This window comes from Chelonia mydas, chromosome 8 (genome assembly GCF_015237465.2).
Source record: "Chelonia mydas isolate rCheMyd1 chromosome 8, rCheMyd1.pri.v2, whole genome shotgun sequence".
In the NCBI taxonomy this organism is placed as follows: Eukaryota; Metazoa; Chordata; order Testudines; family Cheloniidae; genus Chelonia; species Chelonia mydas.
The window spans coordinates 51,593,799-51,614,256 of record NC_057854.1 but is presented as its reverse complement, the minus strand read 5'-3'; the positions used below and the strand labels follow the sequence as shown (position 1 = coordinate 51,614,256).

Genomic DNA, 20,458 nt, shown 5'->3' with positions numbered 1-20,458 from the left:
GAACATGAAATCAAATAAAACATTCTTTTGAATGCTAGGGAGTAGCTCTTGAAAATTCTTCCACTATTTGCTTAGGTTTCAGAGTAACAGCCGTGTTAGTCTGTATTCGCAAAAAGAAAAGGAGTACTTGAGGCACCTTAGAGACTAACCAATTTATTTGAGCATAAGCTTTCGTGAGCTACAGCTCACTTCATCGGATGCATCTGATGAAGTGAGCTGTAGCTCACGAAAGCTTATGCTCAAATAAATTGGTTAGTCTCTAAGGTGCCACAAGTACTCCTTTACTATTTGCTTAGTTTCAGTGCTAACCCACATTGAGCCATGAACCTTATATTTGGCACAAGAGTATCTGTTTACCTTAATTAAAATATATGTACGTTATATAATCAGAAAAGGAAAAGAAGGAACCTCATTGTGGATAAAAGCTGTCCCAAAATACATATGGACAACTAGTAAGGAGGTCAGGCAGACATTACTTTGGAATACATGGTCAAAACAAGGCTGAAAAACATTGTTTGCAATAGTTTTATTAGTTATGATATCAACATATATGGTATTTTATTCTATTTATGTAATAAAGGAGGAGTGAAAGAGGGAGAACTGAAATAAACCCAGTACCCTCTTCCTCTTTGTTTAGTCTTTTGAGTTGTCCACACAAGGGGACTTCGTCTGCTGAGAGTGTGAAAGGGGGCAAGCTACTGTACAAGAATTCTTTGCAATTTAATAATCCAAAAGTAATGTGAAGGCCCAACAGGCTGCAATGGAGACTACAGAGGAACAGAACTTCTAAGGTTCTAGCTATGTTTACAACCAGTTATGCATGTGGTTTCACAGTTTGACAGCTCCTTTCAAACTTATTGAAGAGTTTGGGAAAAAAATGCATCTCACCAAACAAGTGTGAAAGGGCAATTTTTAGGTGTCCCGCACTTTCATTAGTGCTCTGCACATTTCCATAGATCCACCCTAGTGTAGTTAAAGAAACTGTCATTCATACATATATAAGAGAAAAGAAAATCACACCCTAATAATTCCTTTTTGTCATAATAGTATGGGGGGAAAAAGAGGGCTAACAGGAACCAACAGTTAAGGACAAAGTGCTATGGCTTTGACTACAAGGAAACACAGTAGCAAAGACTCTGTCAACCAAGCCCTGTATATCAGAGGTCAGTCCTTTCACTTCCCCCAAGAGAGGCTCTGCGAGGGAGGACAGCATGACACACTGTACCTCGGGGAAACACCCTTGCACCCTCATGTTCATCCTTATAACATGTTTGTGTGGTATCCAATGCAAAGTTTGTCATGTTGGGTGTCTTCGGAAGGCTCATCATGCACTGAGCATTGTTGTTATAGTAATGTTATAGGTTGTAATTTCATGTATATAGTTATGAGGCTGAAAATGTGTCCTCATGGCTTAAAAAAAGCCTAGACAAAAACTCTCCAGGAGCAGAGGCCCAGGCAAAACTCTCCAAGAGCAGAGGGGCAGTTCACACCTCATCAGGGCATGTATGAAACAAACCCAGCCCAGCCTCAAAGGAACAAAAGACACTGGCCTAGGGAGCGACAAAGGATCTGCTGGACTCTCGAATGAGTCACCCCCCCTTCCCTTGGTCAGTTTGGGACTATGATGAGGTAATGCTCACCTGACTCTGAAGTGGGGGGAGGAGGGGGGAAGGAGCCAATAGGGAAGAAAGAACATGATAAAAGGGAGAGATGTTTGCCATGCTGGCTCTCTCTTCCACCTCCATCTACAGACACCATCACCACCAAGTGACTTAAGTGCTGATCAAAGGGGAGAGCCTGGCTGAAGGGCAACCTGCCAGCCTGTGGTGAGAAGCATCTAAGTTTATAAGGGCACTGAAAGTGTTAAGATCAGCTTAGAATGCGTTTTGCTTTTATTTCCTTTGACCAAATCTGACTTCTTGTGCTTTGACTTACAATCACTTAAAATCTATCTTTGTAGTTAATAAATTTGTTTGTTTATTCTACCTGAAACAGTGCATTTGGTTTGAAGCGTGTCAGAGACTCCCCTTGGGATAGCAAGCCTAGTACATATCAATTTCTTTGTTAAATAGACAAACTCATATAAGCTTGCAGCATCCAGCGGGCATAACTGGACACCGCAAGACGGAGGTTCCTAGGGTTGTGTCTGGGACCAGAGATATTGGCTAGTGTCATTTGGTTGCACAATCCAAGGAGCAACTTACATGTTAGAGGCTGTGCGTGAACAGCCCAGGAGTGGGGATTCTCACAGCAGAGCAGGGTAAGGCTGGCTCCCAGAATTGAGGACTGGAGTGACCTAGCAGATCACTAGTCCAGATAATAACAGGGGAATGTCACAGACAGTTAACAGAGAAATCAGAAAAGGTATAAGAATATAGGGTGGCATCTCCTCAGAGGAAAAGAGGGTGGGATGAAGGATGACAGGGGAGAAGACTAAGAAAAGGAATTACAGAGACTAAACTTCTTTTGTTCTACATCACTCTTCTCCTTTCCTTTCAAGGGATTCAGTCAAAGACATACATTGCATTCACCAAGTGGTGCTCTGAGAAGGGCCTACCTTATCACGCTGATTGCAGAATTCTACAACTGAAGGAACACTCAGGTGTATGCAGTCTAAGTGATAGTGCTTTATGAACAGTAGGTGATGTTTGACCAAACTGGTACACTAGCATTTGGCTGGCTAATAAGCAAACAATACTGGTCATTACCTATCTGGCGGTTAAAGTGAACTTTTACACCCTTGCAGCAGTTTTCAACAATTGGGTGTGCTATGAAACTTTCTGAACTCTCATGAAAGAATTCAGTAGAAGCTCACACCTCTGACACCAGGACTGAAATTTCCCACCTTGGAGAGAAGCAGGGCTTGGATAAAGCTGGGAACAGGACAGGTTAACTAAAGCAGAATTCATGTCCCCTTCAAGAATGAATTCTGGCAGGAGAACGAATACCATCTTTCCTGGAAAATACTGAAGGAGGTGTGCACACATGTGTAGGAGAGAGAGAAAATGAGGGAGCTTAGAATTCTCCCATCCATCTGACAAGGTATTATGACAACTGAAAGAAGCACTTTAAAAGGGTAGCTTGGGCAGCATCTGGGGAAGGAGACTTTCTCCTGGTGTGATGGGGTTGGGACTCACCACCACAGCGCCTCCTGCTGTTCACTCTGGGAATTAGCTCAGTTCATGCGGAGTGCCCTCTGCTGGTGGTGTCCCACCCGTCTCTCGCCCTAGATTGGCGTCTCGACCCGCGTTGCTCCTTGCTCAGCGGCGTCCTCTTCGGGACACAGCCCTCCAGCAGTGCCCCCAAGTCCACACTCGCCCCCTTCCAGAGGGGGGTTAACAGCAGTCTTTTCTCTTCACCCCAGCCGCAGTGGCCAACCACATACCCAAAGTCTAACCCCTTCTATCAGGGGTCGGGTGCAGTCCGCTATGGCCACTCCTAATGGCCAGGTATAGTACAAGGGCGGGGCCCAGGAACCCTCTGGTGAAAGCCTCCCTGCCCTCCTTCGCTCCCCTTGTCCGCCTCTCCTCCCTGGGCCGCTTCCCCTTCAGCCCCCTTGCACCTTGTGGGCCCTTCTATCAGGGCCTGCAGCCCAGCAGGTATTGGGCTAGAGCTCTCCTCAGCTCTCCCAAGCCTGCCCAGCACTGCACTGTCCTGGGTGCTGGTCTCCTTCTCTCAGGAGACAGACCTTCTCCCTTCAAGGTCTGGGAGAAACTCCCTGCCTCTTGCCTGGGCAGCCTTTATATAGGGCCTAGCCTAGCCCTGATTGGCTGGCTGTAATACTGGCCCTGATTGGCTCTCTAACAGGCCCTCCCTGGTTGGCTACCGCCTTGCGCAGCCACTCTGGCCTGCTGTAACCCAATCTGGCATGGGGGTGGGGCACTGTGCCACCACATTGGGATTCAAATGCAAACGTATGAGTACCTGCAAAATGAAGGACAGGTCCCACTGAGGAGTCACTGGATGATGTAGGAGTCTCCAACAAAACTGAATAAAAACCAGCTGGGAAACAGTGTCCCTGCTCCTGAAAGAACTCCAATAAGAGAAAGGACAGAAGAGTAGACGCTCAGGTTATAGACACTGAGCTCTTTTTGAAATCCTACAAAGAGAGCATTAAGATGTCTTGCGCTGGCATTGATATTCCTCTCAATGCCCCACTGAACAACAAAAAACGGTTCCAAATTCATGCGTATTTCACAGAAGTAGGCTCTCTGTTGCTAGATAGAAAGACTGCAATTTCAGAACAGATTTCCTCTTCTAGGAAGCAGCTATGCTTTATTTACAAGCTCTCCAAATCACACTGAAAGAGGAGGATTGTGGGCCTTGGATCGACAGGTCCAAAAGGTCAAGTAATGTCCTAATGACAGGCTCATCAGCTCAAAAAAATAGGGGCATGGGCCTTCAAGAGGCTTGACAGCATTACCTCTGCTTTGTCCTACTTTGCCTTCCTCAAAACTCTGAAAAGGGATAGAGAAAGAAAGCAGTGGTATAGCTCTTTGCCCCAGTCCCATGCAGGCAAGCCCACAGGCAAGTAAAAAACATGGAGACCTGGGAGAAGGGTCGAAATTTGGGGGTGGGGGAAGCATGGGCTGTTATAGTAGGGATAAGGGAGAGACAAGACAGAACTGGGGATGGGGGGGTGAGGATATCAAATCAGTATCTTAGATGCCTGTTTACTAATGTGAGAAGTATGGGGAATAAGCAGGAAAAACTCAAAATGCTAGTAAATAAAGACAACTATGACATAGTTGGCATCACAGAGACTTGGTGGGATAATACGCATGCCTGGAATATTGGTATAAAAAGGTATAGCTTGCTCAGGAAGGACAGGCAGGGAAAAAAGGAAGGTGTTGCCTTGTATATTAAAAATATATACACTTTGACTGAGGTTGAGATGGAAATAGGAAACAGACTTGTTGAAAGTCTCTGGGTAAGGATAAAGAGAGTAAAAAACAAGGGTGATGTCATGGTAGGGGTCTACTACTGACCACCTAACCAGGAAGAAGAGGTGGATGAGGCTTTTTTTAAACAACTAACAATCATCCAAAGCATAAGACTTGATGGTGATGGGGGACTTCAACTACTCAGACATCTGTCGGGAAAACAACACAGCAGGGCATAGATTATCCAACAAGTTCTTAGAATGTATTGGAGACCATTTTTTATTTCCGAAGGTGGAGGAAGCTAGTAGGGAAGAAGCTGTTCTAGATTTGATTCTGACAAATAGAGAGGAACTGGTTGAGAATCTGAAAGTGGAAAGCAGTGTGGGTGAAAGTGATCATAAAATGGTAGAGTTCACGATTCTAAGGAAAGGTAGGGAGAACAGCAAAATAAAGACAATTCATTTCAAGAAGGCAGACTTTAGCAAACTCAGGGAGTTGGTAGGTAATATCCTATGGCAAGCAAGTCTAAGGGGAAAAACAATTGAAGACAGGTGGCAGTTTTCCAAAGAGACATTATTAAGGACACAAGAGCAAACTATCCCACTGCATAGGAAAGATAGGAAGTATGGCAAGAGACCACCCTGGCTTAATCAGGAGATCGTCAATAATCTAAAAATCAAAAAAGAGTCCTACAAAAAGTGGAAACTAGGTCAAATTACAAAGGACGAATATAAACAAACACCACAAGTATGTAGGGACAAAACTAGAAAGGCCAAGGCACAAAACAAGTTCAAACTAGCTAGAGACATAAAGGGTAATAAGAAAACATTCTACAAATACATGAGAAGCAAGAGGAAGACCAAGGACAGGGTAGGCCCTTAACTCAATGAGTGGGGAAAAACAGTAACAGAAAATGTGGAAATGGCAGAGGTACTTAATGACTTCTTAGTTTCAGTTTTCACCAAGAAGATTGGTGGTGATTGGACATCTAACATAGTGAATGCCAGTGAAAATGAGGTAGGATCAGAGGCTAAAATAGGCTAAAAATTACTTAGACAAGTTAAATGTCTTCAAGTCACCAGGGCCTGATGAAATGCATCCTAGAATACTCAAGGGGCTGACTGAGGAGATATCTGAGCCATTAGTGATTATCTTTGAAAAGTCATGGAAGACGGGAGAGATTCCAGAAGACTGAAAAAGGGCAAATAGAGTGCCAATCTATAAAAAGGGGAATAAAAAAACCCAGGGAATTACAGACCAGCCAGCTTAAACTTCAGTACCTGGAAAGATAATGGAGCAAATAATTAAGCAATCAATTTGTAAACATCTAGAAGATAATAAGGGGATAAGTAATAGTCAGCAGGGATTTGTCAAGAACAAATCGTGTCAAACCAACCTGATAGCTTTCTTTGACAGGGTAACAAGCCTTGTGGATAGGGGGGGAAGTGGTAGACATGGTATATCTTGACTTTAGTAAAGCTTCTGAAACTGTCCCGCATGACCTTCTCATAAACAAACTAGGGATATGCAACCTAGATGGAGCTACTATAAGGTAGGTGCAAAACTGGTTATACACTTATAAAGTTTGTGGATGATACCAAGCTGGGAAGGGTTGCAAGGATTAAAATTCAAAGTGATCTGGACAAACTGGAGAAATGGTCTGAAGTAAATAGGATGAAATTCAATAAGGACAAATGCAAAGTACTCCATTTAGGAAGGAAAATCAGTTGCACACATGCAAAATGGGAAATGACTGCCTGGGAAGGGAATACTGCAGAAAGAGATCTGGGAATCATAGTGATCACAAGTTAAATATGAGTCAACAATGTAACACTGTTGCAAAAAAAAAAAAAAAAAAAAAAAAAGCAGACATCATTCTGGGATGAGTGTTGTAAGCAAGAATGTTGTAAGCAGGAATGTTGTAAGCAAGACAAAAGAAGTAATTCTTCCACTCCGTGCTGATTAGGCCTCAACTGTGTATTAGGCCTCCTGTGTCCAGTTCTGGGCACCATATTTCAGGAAAGACGTGAACAAATTGGAGAAAGTCCAGAAAAAGGCAACAAAAATTATTAAAGGTCTAGAAAACAGGAACTACGAGGGAAGATTGAAAAAATTGGGTTTGTTTAGTCTGGAGAAGAGAAGACTGAGAGGGGACATGATAACAGTTTTCAAGTACATAAAAGGGGTTACAAGGAGGAGGGAGAAGAACTGTTCTTCTTAACCTCTGAGGAGAGGACAAGATGTAATGGGTTTAAACTGCAGCAAGGGAGGTTTAGGTTGGACATTAGGAAAAACTTCCTAACTGTCAGAGTGGTTAAGCACTGAAATAAATTGCTTAGGGAGGCTGTCCAGGTTAGACAAACACCTGTCAGGAATGGTCTAGATAATACTTAGTCCCGCTATCAGTGCAGGGGACTGGAAGGATGTGGTAAAATTGGAAAGAGTCCAGTGGAGGGCAACAAAAATTATTAGGGGGCTGCAGCACATGACTTATGGGGAGAGGCTGAGGGAACTGGGATTATTAAGTCTGCATAAAGAATGAGGGGGGATTTGATAGCTGCTTTCAACTACCTGAAAGGGGGTTCCAAAGGCGATGGATCTAGACTGTTCTCAGTGGTACCAGATGACAGAACAAGGAGTAATGGTCTCAAGTTGCAGTGGGGGAGGTTTAGGTTGGATGCTAGGAAAAACTTTTTCACTAGGAGGGTGGTGAAGCACTGGAATGGGTTACCTAGGAAGGTGGTGGATTCTCCTTCCTTAGCGGTTTTCAAGGTCAGGCTTGACAAAGCCCAGGCTGGGATGATTTAGTTGGGGATTGGTCCTGCTTTGAGCAGGGGGTTGGACTAGATGACCTCCTGAGGTCCCTTCCAATCCTGATATTCTATGATTCTATGACCTCTCGAGGTCCCATCCAGTCCTATGATTCTATGATAAATATACTTGTGGGCAGGGCTTTAGACTTAACGGCCCAAGTGAAAAAGCTGGCTGCTCTGGTGGTTTTGCAGAGGCAAGCCAATCTAATATCTGTGCCCGAACACAATGAAAAAGCATCAAGATCTTTAGACGAGGAGGGACTTTCTTGAAGGGGAAATTTTCAAAGGTGCAAAGAGCAGTTAGGTACCGAACTTGCAGTGAAAGCCAATTGGGAATTGGGCATCTATGACACCTTGGGGTTCAACCCAGACCAGTAAGGGGTTGTGTCATTGCCTGTCCTGAAACTCGGGATGCCTTAAATGCAATGCTGATATGGCTAACAGCCCTGACACCAACAGCCAGCATTCAAGCATGCGATTACACTCTGGCTTCCACCACCCAGTTACTTTTTTCAGGGTGACCCCAACACTCTCCCAGTCCCAAATTTCTCCGAAACCATCTGCCCTGCAGTGTCGAGCCCTCGCCTTGATCATTTACAGAAGTGATCCATTTCATTGTCCTCTTAAAGAGAAAATACCTAGCACCTTATGACATTAACTGGGTTAAGAAACACTATTTTAATCAAAGCACCGAATGGTTTCTAGTAAAAGTTAAACAAGAAGTCACAGGTTTAAGTGATACCAAGTATAAGGAATAAAGATGGAATGAATCACAAGCAAACAAAAGTAAAAATACGCTTCTAAAACTAAACCTGATTGTACAAGAGACTCTAGTTTGTTAAAAGATGTGTTCCTCAGCAAGTCTCTTTTCCAGCATGGCTGACCAGACTGTGGCCAGCCCCTTCACAGACCTCAAAGTGCTCGGTTCCTTTATGCCTCCTTAGGTGAAGGATGCTTTGAGCCCTGCAAAATGAAAACTTCCAAATTTTTTGCAAAATCCCCTTTCCCCCCCATTTTTGACCAGCTCCGATCTCAATGGAAACCTGATTGATGGGAGAGTTCTTGTAATGCTGTACGGCTTTGTGTGTTACTGACATTCTGCCACAAGGCTGTCTCTCAGCTGGAGGCAGGGGAATCCTCAGTAGAGGTTGTCTCTGCCGACCATCCTTCTTCCTCGTTTTTTCTGCTCTCTTTTTGAGGTCTATTTTGTGCCCGCTCTCTGTGTAGAGTCATGAAGTTTAAGGCCAGAAGGGACCACCAGATCTCTAGTTTGATCTCCTGTATATCATAGACCACCAACACCACCCAGCACTAAACCCAACAACTGTACTTGTCCTTTTCTTCAGTTCTGGGCTTAGAAATGAGGAAAAGAGGAAAGACAAAGCTGGGTAAGAGGAAACAGGAACAGAAGGAAAAACAAAAGCAAAGAGAAATCTCTGAAATGGGGCCTTACATGCAGGGCTTGCCTGACAGAATTATTGCCTCTTTGCTTCCTGGTAGGCAAAGTCACAATACTATATGTAATTGACTGTCTTTTTTGGTAGGCTGGGAGAAGAGGAACGCACAACAAATTTCCTTGCCTATATTACAAACACATTACACCGGTGGTCTCCAAATTGTGGTTCCCAGTGTGCTGGATGGTCACAAGGTGGTGGCTCTCCTTGTTTCCAGCTGCTACATTATATTTAATACAGCCAAAAGTACACACTTTACTAAGAATACTTTTCCAAGTAAGCAATTGCTGTAATTGTCACAGGATGTTACACAATTACGAAAGGGAAGGGAAGAAGCCTGCAAGAGACTCTACTAATATCTTATTTCAGGCAATGAAAGTTTTAGAATCTCTGCCTCACATTATTAAAAATGAAAATAATTATAATATAACTCAATTTTCACTATGTTTAGTTTATGTTTCTGCACTTCAATAGTCCTTTATAAGGAGCAAATCAAATTTGGACAATAAATCAGCCATTATAAGCAGACTAACTACAGTTTAACTTCTATATTCTCCTATGTGACACTGGCAGAGCAGGTGCCAGCTCATGCTGAAGCCACAGGTCAATTCACTTTTGTATTAGTACAGATCAAAGTAATTGTTAATGTATAAGAGTGTATCTGGCATTTAAACTTAATGAAAAACTAATGGGTTGTTACTTGCATTGTTTTCACTTATTTGTATCCTGTTATAATGCAATAGCTAACATTTATATTGTAAATACCACTGTAACTAAATAACCCATCAGACAAGAAAGAAGCCTTTTGAAATGCAAATGAAGAACTTTTCTGTTAAAGTGCTAATTTCAAAGCAAGTGGTCATCATGATGATCGGAGGTCAAAGACTCAAAATGCATTCCTCACCCTCTGTCATCAAAGGAAAAGGCCACGTGAATAGTGACCGTCAGCTTGATTTCTGTGAGAAGATGCTTTAAGAATGGATTAAAGGAAAGATCATTCATCTCTGGACTTTTGGGATGTGTACCAGACGCAAAGCGGAGATCCCAGAGACAATCTGGGTACCCTGAAAAGACTTTTGGGAAACTGGCAGTTTATTACATGACTGTCACCATTTGGAATTACAAAGAGTGACTCACTTGTGCATATATTTTACCTGCTAATAACTCTCATTTCCTTTTCTTAGCTAATAAACCTTTAGCTCATTTAAAATAGAATTGGCTGCAAGTGTAGTCTTTGGTGTAAAATGTAGAATACCAACTGATCTGGAGGTCTCTTGCGACTGGGAGCAACCTTATGTGACGTGATTTTTAGTTTGAGTTACCTTTTATCACAAAGTCCAGTTTGTCTGGGTGGCAAGATGCACTGGAGATCCAAGGGGACTGTCTGTGAATCTATGGTAAGACTGGTAGTGATCCAGGAGTTCACACTTGTTACTGGCTTGGTGAATTCTAATTAGAGAACACACTACCAGTTTGGGGTATCTGCACTGAGGCTGGCACTCAGCTGTAAGTCACTCCAGAGCATGACAGACAGTATTTGAGTTGCAGAGATATATTTGTTAAATACACCTATACTTAAGAACACAGATGAAAACAAACGTCTACAAAATCTAAATTTTGAACCAAATTTGATTTGTTCCTTTAATAGACTATTGCCATGCTCAGGAAAACATGAAACTGGGTTTTCGAAACTCCATTTAAATCATCATGTTCTATTTCTTTTTGAATACTGTTATTTAGCAATGCCCCTGATTCAGTTAGTGATGCTGCCATGATCCAGTATTTGTATTCTCACAATTCATGACCACATAAACAAAAGTGGCAGAAGCTGGAGGCTGATTAGGAAACAAAGAAAGCTAAACAGCTGCTTAACAGTTTAAAGAGGTTTTAACAAATATGTTTATAGAAGTTTTCCAGGGTTTGGCTACTTTTTCTAAGCTAGAAGTTTCTCTCTTGGTTGCTTACGTTGCAATGATAAGCTTAGCAACAATGTCACTGAGCAATGCCAATTCCTAAAGCAAATAGTATAGTATAGAGTTTGTTTTTCCACATTTTTGCCAGCCTTCAGCTAAAATGGTGGTTGTTTTACCTCTGTTTCTCTGTGAGAGTGAGGTGGGATGAAACACAGGCTTGTCAGACCTTATTTATTAAAATATATTGATTGAAGTGTTTTAACCTTTGACACTTGAATTCTTGTATGAAATCTGGAAGGTCTCAGACTATTGTACATTAGTGCCTGAATTTCAACCTCATTCAACCTGATTCACTTTTTTGAATGTTTCCAATTGAGACTAATTCATAACAACTGAAAGCTGGCACAGTGAGCTGGTGCAGGCACACAACAGCTGCATGTTCCATACCTAATGCGGCTGTACTTTAGCTTATTATAAATGATATTAGTTACAACACATGTACTAATAAGGCCCAGATATCCCAGGATACTTGACCCTAACTTTAAATCCTTTACCTAGCTAAGGTGCAACTTTGTCCCTGGAGGAAAAGTCTTCCTAATGCTTTGCTGGAAATCTTCCACAGGTGGGAGAACAAAAGACTGAAGATATCCATGGTTTGAATTAACTGGTAATTTTATATATCAATTTAGGATATAGTTAAGATAAATGCAATGCGTTGGCAACTCTTATGTTGCCAAGTAGACTCATCACAGACGAGAGAGACCCCAACCATTCAGTAAAACCACCCAAGGATCAGCTTTAAAAAGCTTGCCCCCATGAGTTATCCTCCATCCCTGAACCAGTGTTGGCAGCATATATTGTTCATCAGAGTTTACATGCATAGGTATTATAGGAGCAGCAATGCTGCTCAATGCTGGCTTAGAGAACATGTTGAATGTACCATGTGGCATAGCTGCTATCACAGTACAATGAAGAAGATATAGTCACTTTGAAATTACAATCCTATTTCAAACTCTGTACTGGTCTTAACTGCAGAACTCTTGAAAAAGCCAAGAAATGCTATATCAGAATTCTGTCATGGGAAGGAGCTTAATCTATTTGGATTTCAGTATCACTTGTCACAGTGGAAACAACATTATTTAAAAATAAATAATTTGGTGCATCAAGGCAGAAAGCCAGTCCTTCTCCAAGAATTTGTGACAGGTAGGAATACCATTTTTGGTCCAAAGAAAAAAGGTTCTCCTTTCAGTTATGCATTTTACATTGTAACAAATTCACTGTTTAAGTTAATGGTTTTAATATTTGATGCTTCTCAACTTTCTCCTTTGCTTACCCTCACTACCCACATACAATGATCTGTTTAAAAGTTATTTAGTTCATTGCAAATACTCCAAAAAGACAAAAATGTAAGTGGACCATATGGAACTTAAATATAGTTCTAAATTGTGCACCTAGGATTAAACCTTTTGTCAAAAGATTCATGCCTTCTTTTGAGATATAACTAACACACCCTTTGTATTCAGGGGATAGAATACAATCAAACTACTGAATGCTTTTATCCACTGACCAGTATATGATCCACTCTGTCCCGTTTCTTGCGTCCAAACTTCATCATCTTCTGCCAATCTGTTTTGTGATTGGGTTCCTTCCTCAAGCTGAACAATTTCAGCACTTCAGTTGCAATGAAACTCTAGGGGAAGAAAAGAAAAAAGAGTTAATATTGTATTTGACGGAAGAAGTGAATCCTGTACAGAGCACCTGCCCTTCAAAATCTGATCTTAAAATACAGGGTGAATTTCTGTTTCACTGTGAGATGTACACTGCAAGGCAAGAGATTTACAGTGGAAGCACTGAGCAATAACCCTATCTTAGAGGCAACATTATGCAGAGAGTATACTATATTTAAAAAAGGGCTGAATTTTTTTAGCCCTTAGAGCTTTGACTGATTGTCGAGCACAACTTTCACTTAAATGATACAGTAAACTGGAGACTGAAACTAATTCAGTTTATGAAAGGACACTGTAGGAAAATAGGGTTAGAGACTGACAGTCCTTTATCCTTTTAACTTTATTCTTCCCTGCTATTAACAGTTCAGGGACAGCTATGGCTTGGTAGACCTAGGTTCTGTCCATGACTCTGCCAAAGATTCAATGTGTTATCTTGGGCAAGTTACTTTAAATGCCGTTCTACTCTGAAAAATAACTTTGGAATAACAGCACTGGAAGCAGGGGATATTCCTTGTTTGTGTCCTAATGATTTCCATATGAAAAGTGCTAGTTTGATACGTGTTTTTTTCTAACATACAGCCCTGTAAATTCAACCTGGGTTCAGCAACAAGCTGAGTTTTTTCTTTCTTGAGCATTATCACCAGTAATAAAAAGTCTGCAGACCAAACTAGGCCCTCAGTTACAGCAGTGCACCCATTTCATCTTCAAATCATGCCCTTAATCTATCTGTGCAACTCCATTGCCTTCACTGGGGTTGGCACAGGTGTATCTGATTGAAGTTTAACATACAACTATGATGCACAGGAAAGTATAAAATCCAGCTCAGTCTTTTAGCCCCAATCCTGCAACCAGATCCATGACAATAGACCCTTACATCGAGTCCCACTGAAGTCTGCATAGGTGTATGGATCTGCTCTCACAGATCAGATTGCAGGACTGAGGTGTTAGATCTGCAGTAAAGGAAATTTTTTAAAGTCACTAAAGTCAACAAATACAACCCAGAAAGAGAGGGTGGTAAATCTGTTGAACAAAAAAAATTACCATCTTTACACACTTGCTTTTCAGCGAAGAACCACTCTTGAAACCTCTCTGTGCTCAAATGCTACATCTGTTAAAATCCAGGTAATGTTTGCCTACCTACATTCAGAATTTTGTGGGCTACAAATGAAAAAATGCTACATAAACATTATATGATATGAGGACAGTCACAATTTAATAGCATCTTTCCTACCTTGATCTCGTCAAGGTTATTTGGATCTTTTACTCGCCGGAAGTAAGTGGAGGTAATTCTACATGGTTTCATCCAAATAGGTTGATTCAGACTAGGATCCTCAGCAAAGATTTCCCGAAAAATCTCTCTCGTCAAGTCAAATACCGCCTTGACAAAAAGAAAAAGGTCAAAATTAAAACTTCAGCTTCTGAGAGCAAGTATCCAGGGGATGAGATCAATGTTCCCCAGGGTTGTACCTGTTTATAGACCTGTTTGCTTATAGTTTCCATGTCCTGCTCTTTGGTGGTATTACCAAGGTCTATGGGAAGGCTGATATTCTGAAGATCATGACCCAGCTCTTTCAACTTCCACAGCTCCTCAGCTGCTGCATGCACCATGCCTTCTACTTCCACTGCAGTATGTGGAACAGCCAAAGGCTCCTCACATGGCTTAGATGGCACTTTTTGTGGCTCTATCTTGGGCAACACCGCTGTTTCTTCAGTTTGCTTCTGTGGGACCTTTTGGGAGCTCAAGCCAAAGTCCTCATCAAACCAGTCTTGATCATCTCCTAACACACTCAGGAATTCCCGGCTGAGCTCCAGTTCTGCCAGCCTCTTTGCAAGCTCTTCCTGTCCACTGGCACCAAACACTGGACTCTCCTGTGGAATAAGAAACAGAATTACAGAATTACTATACAGAGCAGTAAGGTACTCTATTTCCTATCAAACACTTCTTATAATTAGATTTTGAAATGTACTTCTGATATGATTGTCTGTGTATATAAAGCATTTTTGAATAATTATCCCAAAAAACCCAAACCAGTGGAAACCTTTGATTCTACTCATATACCTGCACTTTCACCATATCTTCCCCAATGTTTTTGAAAAGTTACTAGGGAGTTTACAACAGAGAGAAACATTTTTAAAAATAGATCATCTGTTCCTGTTGCTCATTCTGCCCTGAAACTAATTTGTTTGGGAGGGGCTGGGTGGCTCAACAGTTTGGAAATGGAATATGTAACTTTTCACTTCACTTACGACCAGTAAAAATCTAGCTCAGGGGCGGGCAAACTTTTTGGCCTGAGGACCCCATCGGGTTTCTGAAATTGTATGGAGGGCCGGTTAGGGGAGGCTGTGCCTCCCCAAACAGCCAGGGGTAGCGCAGCCCCCGCCCCCTATCTGACACCCCCTGCTTCTCGCCCCCTGACGGTCCCCCCGGGACTCCTGCCCCATCCAACCCCCCACCGTTCCCTGTCTTCTGATGGCCCCCTTGGAACCCCTGCCCCATCCACCCCTCTCTGTCCACTGACCGCCCCTGGACCCCCCACCCCTGACTGCCCCACACCGCCCCATCCAACCCTCCTCTCATTCCTGACTGCCCCCACCCCAGGACCCCTGCCCCATCCAACCACTCCTTCTCCCTGACCACCCCTGGAACCCCTGCCCTTGACTGCTCCCTGCTGCCCCATCCAACCCCCCCTCTTCTTACTGACCGCCTCCCCCCCGGAACTTAAGCCCTCTGACCACCCTGACCTCTATCCACAGCCCCGCCCCCTGACCACCACCCCGAACTCCCCTGCCCTCTATCCAACGCCCTTACCGTGCTGTCTGGAGCACCGGTGGCTGGTGGCGCTACAGCTGTGCCGCCCGGCTGGAGCCAGCCACGCCACCGTGCAGCACAGAGCACCAGGTCAGGCTGTGGCTCTGCAGCTGCACTACCCGGCAAGAGCTCACAGCCCCGCCTCCCAGAGCACTGCGCCAGCGGTGCAGTGAGCTGAGGCTGCGGGGAAGGGGGGACAGCAGGGGAGGGGCCGGGGGCTAGCCTCCACGGCCGGGAGGTCAGGGGCCGGGCAGGACAGTCCCACGGGCTGGATGTGGCCCACAGGCCATAGTTTGCCCACCTCTGATCTAGCTTAAATCAGTAGACAAAAAGCCATTACAAGCTGATGGCTGTTTGGTGGCCCATGTGAAAGCGAGCTGGTGCTTTTTGTGATAGTAACATATCGAGAATATAACCACAGTTGTCAACTTTGTTAGGAGCCTCAGCAAAGAGGCCATATCTTATCTTCTTACCCTTAGAGGTGGTTCTGGGGAAGCTTGAACTTTCACTTTTCATGACATATTTGTCCAGTGGATATATAACTTCACCTATCAGAGAACTGTTAACCCAGCACCTTTAGCAGCTTGATATCTTAAGGATCTCTATAGCAACTAATTGTAAGGTCAGAGGATGCTTATTTCATATGGAGAATAAGCAGAAACAAACTTACTCTACAAATACAAGAGTCAGCGTTCATGCAAATTCAATTAGGATTATGAAAAAGAGGGTAGGCTAATGCAGGAAATATGATATATGTAAGCAGAATGCTCTCTAAGTAGAATATTTTTTAGTTTTTCATGTGATATGAGTAGGTGTTTCATACGTCTTTGTAAATCCCCAAAATGTTTCAGAATGTACCATAAAGTGAGACACATATTGGAGACCACCTGACAACACTTGGGAGGAACAAAATTGGTAGAAAACAAAATCTTCAGATTCAATAATTATCAAATAAACAATTAATATATTAGCTTCTGAAATCAATGCAAGCTATATACTCACTGGTCTGGGACACATATCCGGAGAGGAAACTTCTTCTCTTTCATCTTCCAATTCAGGACTTAAAAAAAAGTTCTGCAGGCCCTTTGCTACCTGTTCCTCCACATGCTGGGCTGGGGTTCTGGATGATAATTCCTCTTGGACATCACAGAGCTCCTGATTGCTAAGATGAATCTTCTCATTCCTGACCTTCTTGATTTGCTGTAGCTGATTGACAGTGTCCTTAACAAAATCCTTAAGTAGACTGTCTGTCAATAAGCAGACCTTTTCTAGCTGGTCTTTTGACTTCTCTTCCTCTCTAAGAGGCAGTCTAAGTTGGGCCTCTAATTGATTCTTTTCCTTGGTCAATAGGTCCAGAAGTGGAGTTCCAGGCTTTTCCAAAACTTCAGAGGAGAAATTATCTGACTTTTCTGTACATTCCTCCCTTGAGGACTGCTGCCCCTCCAGCTTTTCAGACAAGATACCATCTAAGGTACCTTCCAATAGAACGGTGGTAACATTTTCTATAGTAGAAACAGACAGTGCATGGACAGTCTCATCTTTTACAGCATCTTTCAGGCAGTCCACCACAGACTGCTCTTTGGCAAGCTGTCTAACAGCTGTGAAAACCTCCTTTATGTGGTTTACTTCAGAACTGGAGTAATCATCGACTTTTTGCCCAATAGAGGCTTCTAAAGCAGTCATGCCTGGTGGAGCTTTATCTTGGGATGATTTCTCAGTTGCATCTCTTCCCTTGCTTTCTTCATCTTTGCCAGATTTGGAACTTTCTTTGTCTTTCTGCTCGGATTTGTAGTGCTGACCCAATCTGTCATCAAAGAATGAGTCTTCATCTTCATTCATGTCTATATAGGTATCAAAACTTTCTGAAATGTGAGAGATCTTTTCAGGAGGAGCAAAAATACCATGCTTTTCCTTACAATCAAAATATTTAATACCATCATAAGTCCCATTGTTGTTTCCTTCAGGTTTATCCAGCTCCACACCAGCCCAAAACCCTTTGGCAAAACTGGTCAGACCTTTGAATCGCAATGTTCCAGGCTGGATGTTACTCACAAGTATCCGGTCACCAATATTGAAATTTACCAGTGTGTTTGCTTCCTCTGTGATAGAAATTGAGGCCCAAAGTGGTGATTCGATGGGGGCTTGTTCTTTCTCCACATCACTGCGTTCTTTATTTTTTATGAGCTCTGTTGGTGACTTGAGTTCTAACAATCTCTCCGAATGCACACTGCCAGAGACAGAGAGAGACTTGTCACTGAGATATTCACTGATTTCATCTTCACTGCCAAGGCTGGTGGATCTGCTTCTAGGAGGTTTTGAATGCTGTGATTTCTCTCTAAGTGACTGAGAATCTTTTCTGTGCAACAATGTAGGCTTCTCAAAATCGTCTTTGTAACATTTAGCGGAAGGAGTTTCTTCAACTGATGTCTCTTTTCTGGGGGGGGACCCCACAAAATCTTCAGAGTATGATGGCTCTTTTTGAGTAAAAACTTGTTCTGGAAGAGAGAAGTCTTTTTCCAGTGCCCACTTGCTCAAGCTGAGAGAGGACTTTTCTGATCTGTCACTTTGATCACTCCCTGCATCATCTTTGACTGCCTCTCTCTGTTTTGAGATCTCTGCTCTACTCTGAATATTTTCAGCAGTCATGCTAAATAGTTCCTTCTGACACTGTTCAGTGTCAGAGTGGAGATCTCTCTTTGGAAGGACTTCTGGCAAGCTTTCCTGGTGTATATCTAGCGTCAACAAGGCACCAGAACTCTCTGAATGTTTATTATTAACATCTTCAACCTCGGATTCTTCTGATTTTATGTACTCCATCTCCTCTTGTATATCAGATTTGTGATTGGACACAATATCATCACTGGATACATCTTCTGACTTGCTCAGTAACACATGGGATACTCTGCCACTATCTCTTAGATCTTTGAGAAGAGCTAATGAGGGCACGCTGTCCAAGGAATCACCAGATTCAGCTCTAGATCTCCTTGGGGACTTGAGGACCGGGGATGGGGTTCGGGAAGGTTCTTCTGTATGAACCTCTGAGTCAATGAGTCTCTTGATGTGTACAGACACAGACCTCTCAGAACTTGATGATACAGCATCTTAAATGAAAAAAATTAATCATCACAATGCTAAATCATCCAGAATAATCTTTTGCTATCTTTTAATCCTATCAGAGCAAGGTGTGATCAGGAATGCCTCTTATTTTGTTGGGAAACTGCAGCCAAAGTTAAACAGCTGTTCAGTCAAAAGATTTGAGACTAAAGGATATTAGCAGGGAGCTGGGAAAGTTTCACAGGCTCCTGGACTGTCCTGTAAATAACAACAGCATCCTCCGTATTCCGTATGTATTATGTCTCCATAGTTTTCTTTCTAACCTCCTACCTCTGCTGCTGTTCTGTGAAAAGTTATTATTGTGGAATGGGACTTTGTTATAGGAGGTAAAAGCTCAGGTATTTGTCTGGAGGTCACAAAGGTAAACAAGGTTATAAATGTATGTGGAGAGATAAAGATTAATAGTAAACCACTGAAAAATATCTGAACATAAAAAGGAAATCTTTCATTGTTTTTGGCTTCTTCAAGGGAAGTGTTCTCAAATTATATGGTGCTGGGAAACACAAAAGGCAAAAAGAAAAACAGTTGTCATACTTTTGATGTTTCACATAAGTCTCAGCAAGGATAGAACCAAATATCTGTGGTTCAGCACATTGTTTGCTTTTGCTGTCTCCTACGTTGAAGTGATACAGCAAGAAGAAAAAGCCAAGATGCTATCATTTCCTCTTAGTTAAAATATTCTTCTAAAATTTACCATTTTCTTTCCACTATGTTTTGGCTGTTTATTATTAAAGTCTCTTAAAAGAAGAGACCTCAGATGCTTTACAGCTAAGGGGAGGAATAGTGAAATGTGTTCTTCAGAAGATTAATGTTAGAATCAAAACAAATATAAATGTGAAAAAAAATACAACTATAAAGAAAAAGTGTGTACTATGCATTCAATTTTGACTTAACCACTCTCTCTCTAAATCCCTTCTCACCTTGAAGCAAACAGTGAGAGGTTATGAAAGAATGGATATTTTTCAAAACATGGTAAAGTAATAGAATTCTTCAAGATTTATGAAAGGATGCCTCCATCTGCAGCATTTATTTTCCAAATACATACCAACATGCTCTGCAATGGATTCCAAAGATACTCTGGACCGCTCCGACTCAGTCAGTGATTTCCAATTCTTGGTTGTCTCCGGCCTAGGGTTGAAAAGTCAATAAAGTGAACCACCAATGTTCCAGATGCTGGAATCACTAGTCATAGTGTAAATGCAAACAGCAATAATTACAGAATCATGTACCTCAATGCAAGAGTACATTAAAGGTGAGATGAATATAGAAAGTAATTATAAAGGTGTGTATGTACGCGTGGGATCGATACATTCTGGGGAGGGTTTCTTTCTAATAAAGATTAGCTTAAAGAAATATTACCCTCTGCAGTTGAGAGCATGTAAACCTACTACTGAGAGGCCAATGGGATTTTTTGTACCATCTCTTGGGGTGGGAAACAGAACCACAAGGAGATACACCAAGAGTTGTAGTGGGCTAATGCACTGTTTACCTCTGAAACCCTGGGTTGTAAACTAGGTTTAAGTTATAAGTATGAATGGCTTCTACAGGGGGGACGGGGAGATGCCTGCACAGGGGGCCAGGAAGAGAACTGTCCAGGTTAGAAAGCCATCCATAATATTTGTCACAATTCCATACAGGCAGGAGCTGCTGTTGCTCAGAAAAACCCTAGATTAGGACACCGGGATGAGGTAGGACAAGAATAGAATACACTGACACTGTGCATGGGAACTTTATACAATGCTTGT

General features: G+C 42.4%; 1 protein-coding gene across 11 annotated transcripts in view; it reads right to left on the bottom strand.

Moving 5' to 3' along the window:
- The window catches only part of CEP350 (centrosomal protein 350), a 134,467-nt gene that overhangs the window by 5,120 nt on the left and 108,889 nt on the right, over positions 1 to 20,458 (bottom strand). For all 11 annotated transcript variants that reach the window (XM_043521163.1, XM_043521164.1, XM_043521165.1 and 8 more), the window contains 5 exons: positions 19,759 to 19,841; positions 16,602 to 18,700; positions 14,258 to 14,659; positions 14,022 to 14,168; positions 12,631 to 12,753 (listed from right to left, as the gene is read on the bottom strand). In XM_043521163.1, coding sequence (XP_043377098.1) covers positions 12,631 to 12,753; positions 14,022 to 14,168; positions 14,258 to 14,659; positions 16,602 to 18,700; positions 19,759 to 19,841 — 2,854 coding nt within the window. The remainder of the gene's footprint in view (positions 1 to 12,630; positions 12,754 to 14,021; positions 14,169 to 14,257; positions 14,660 to 16,601; positions 18,701 to 19,758; positions 19,842 to 20,458) is intronic.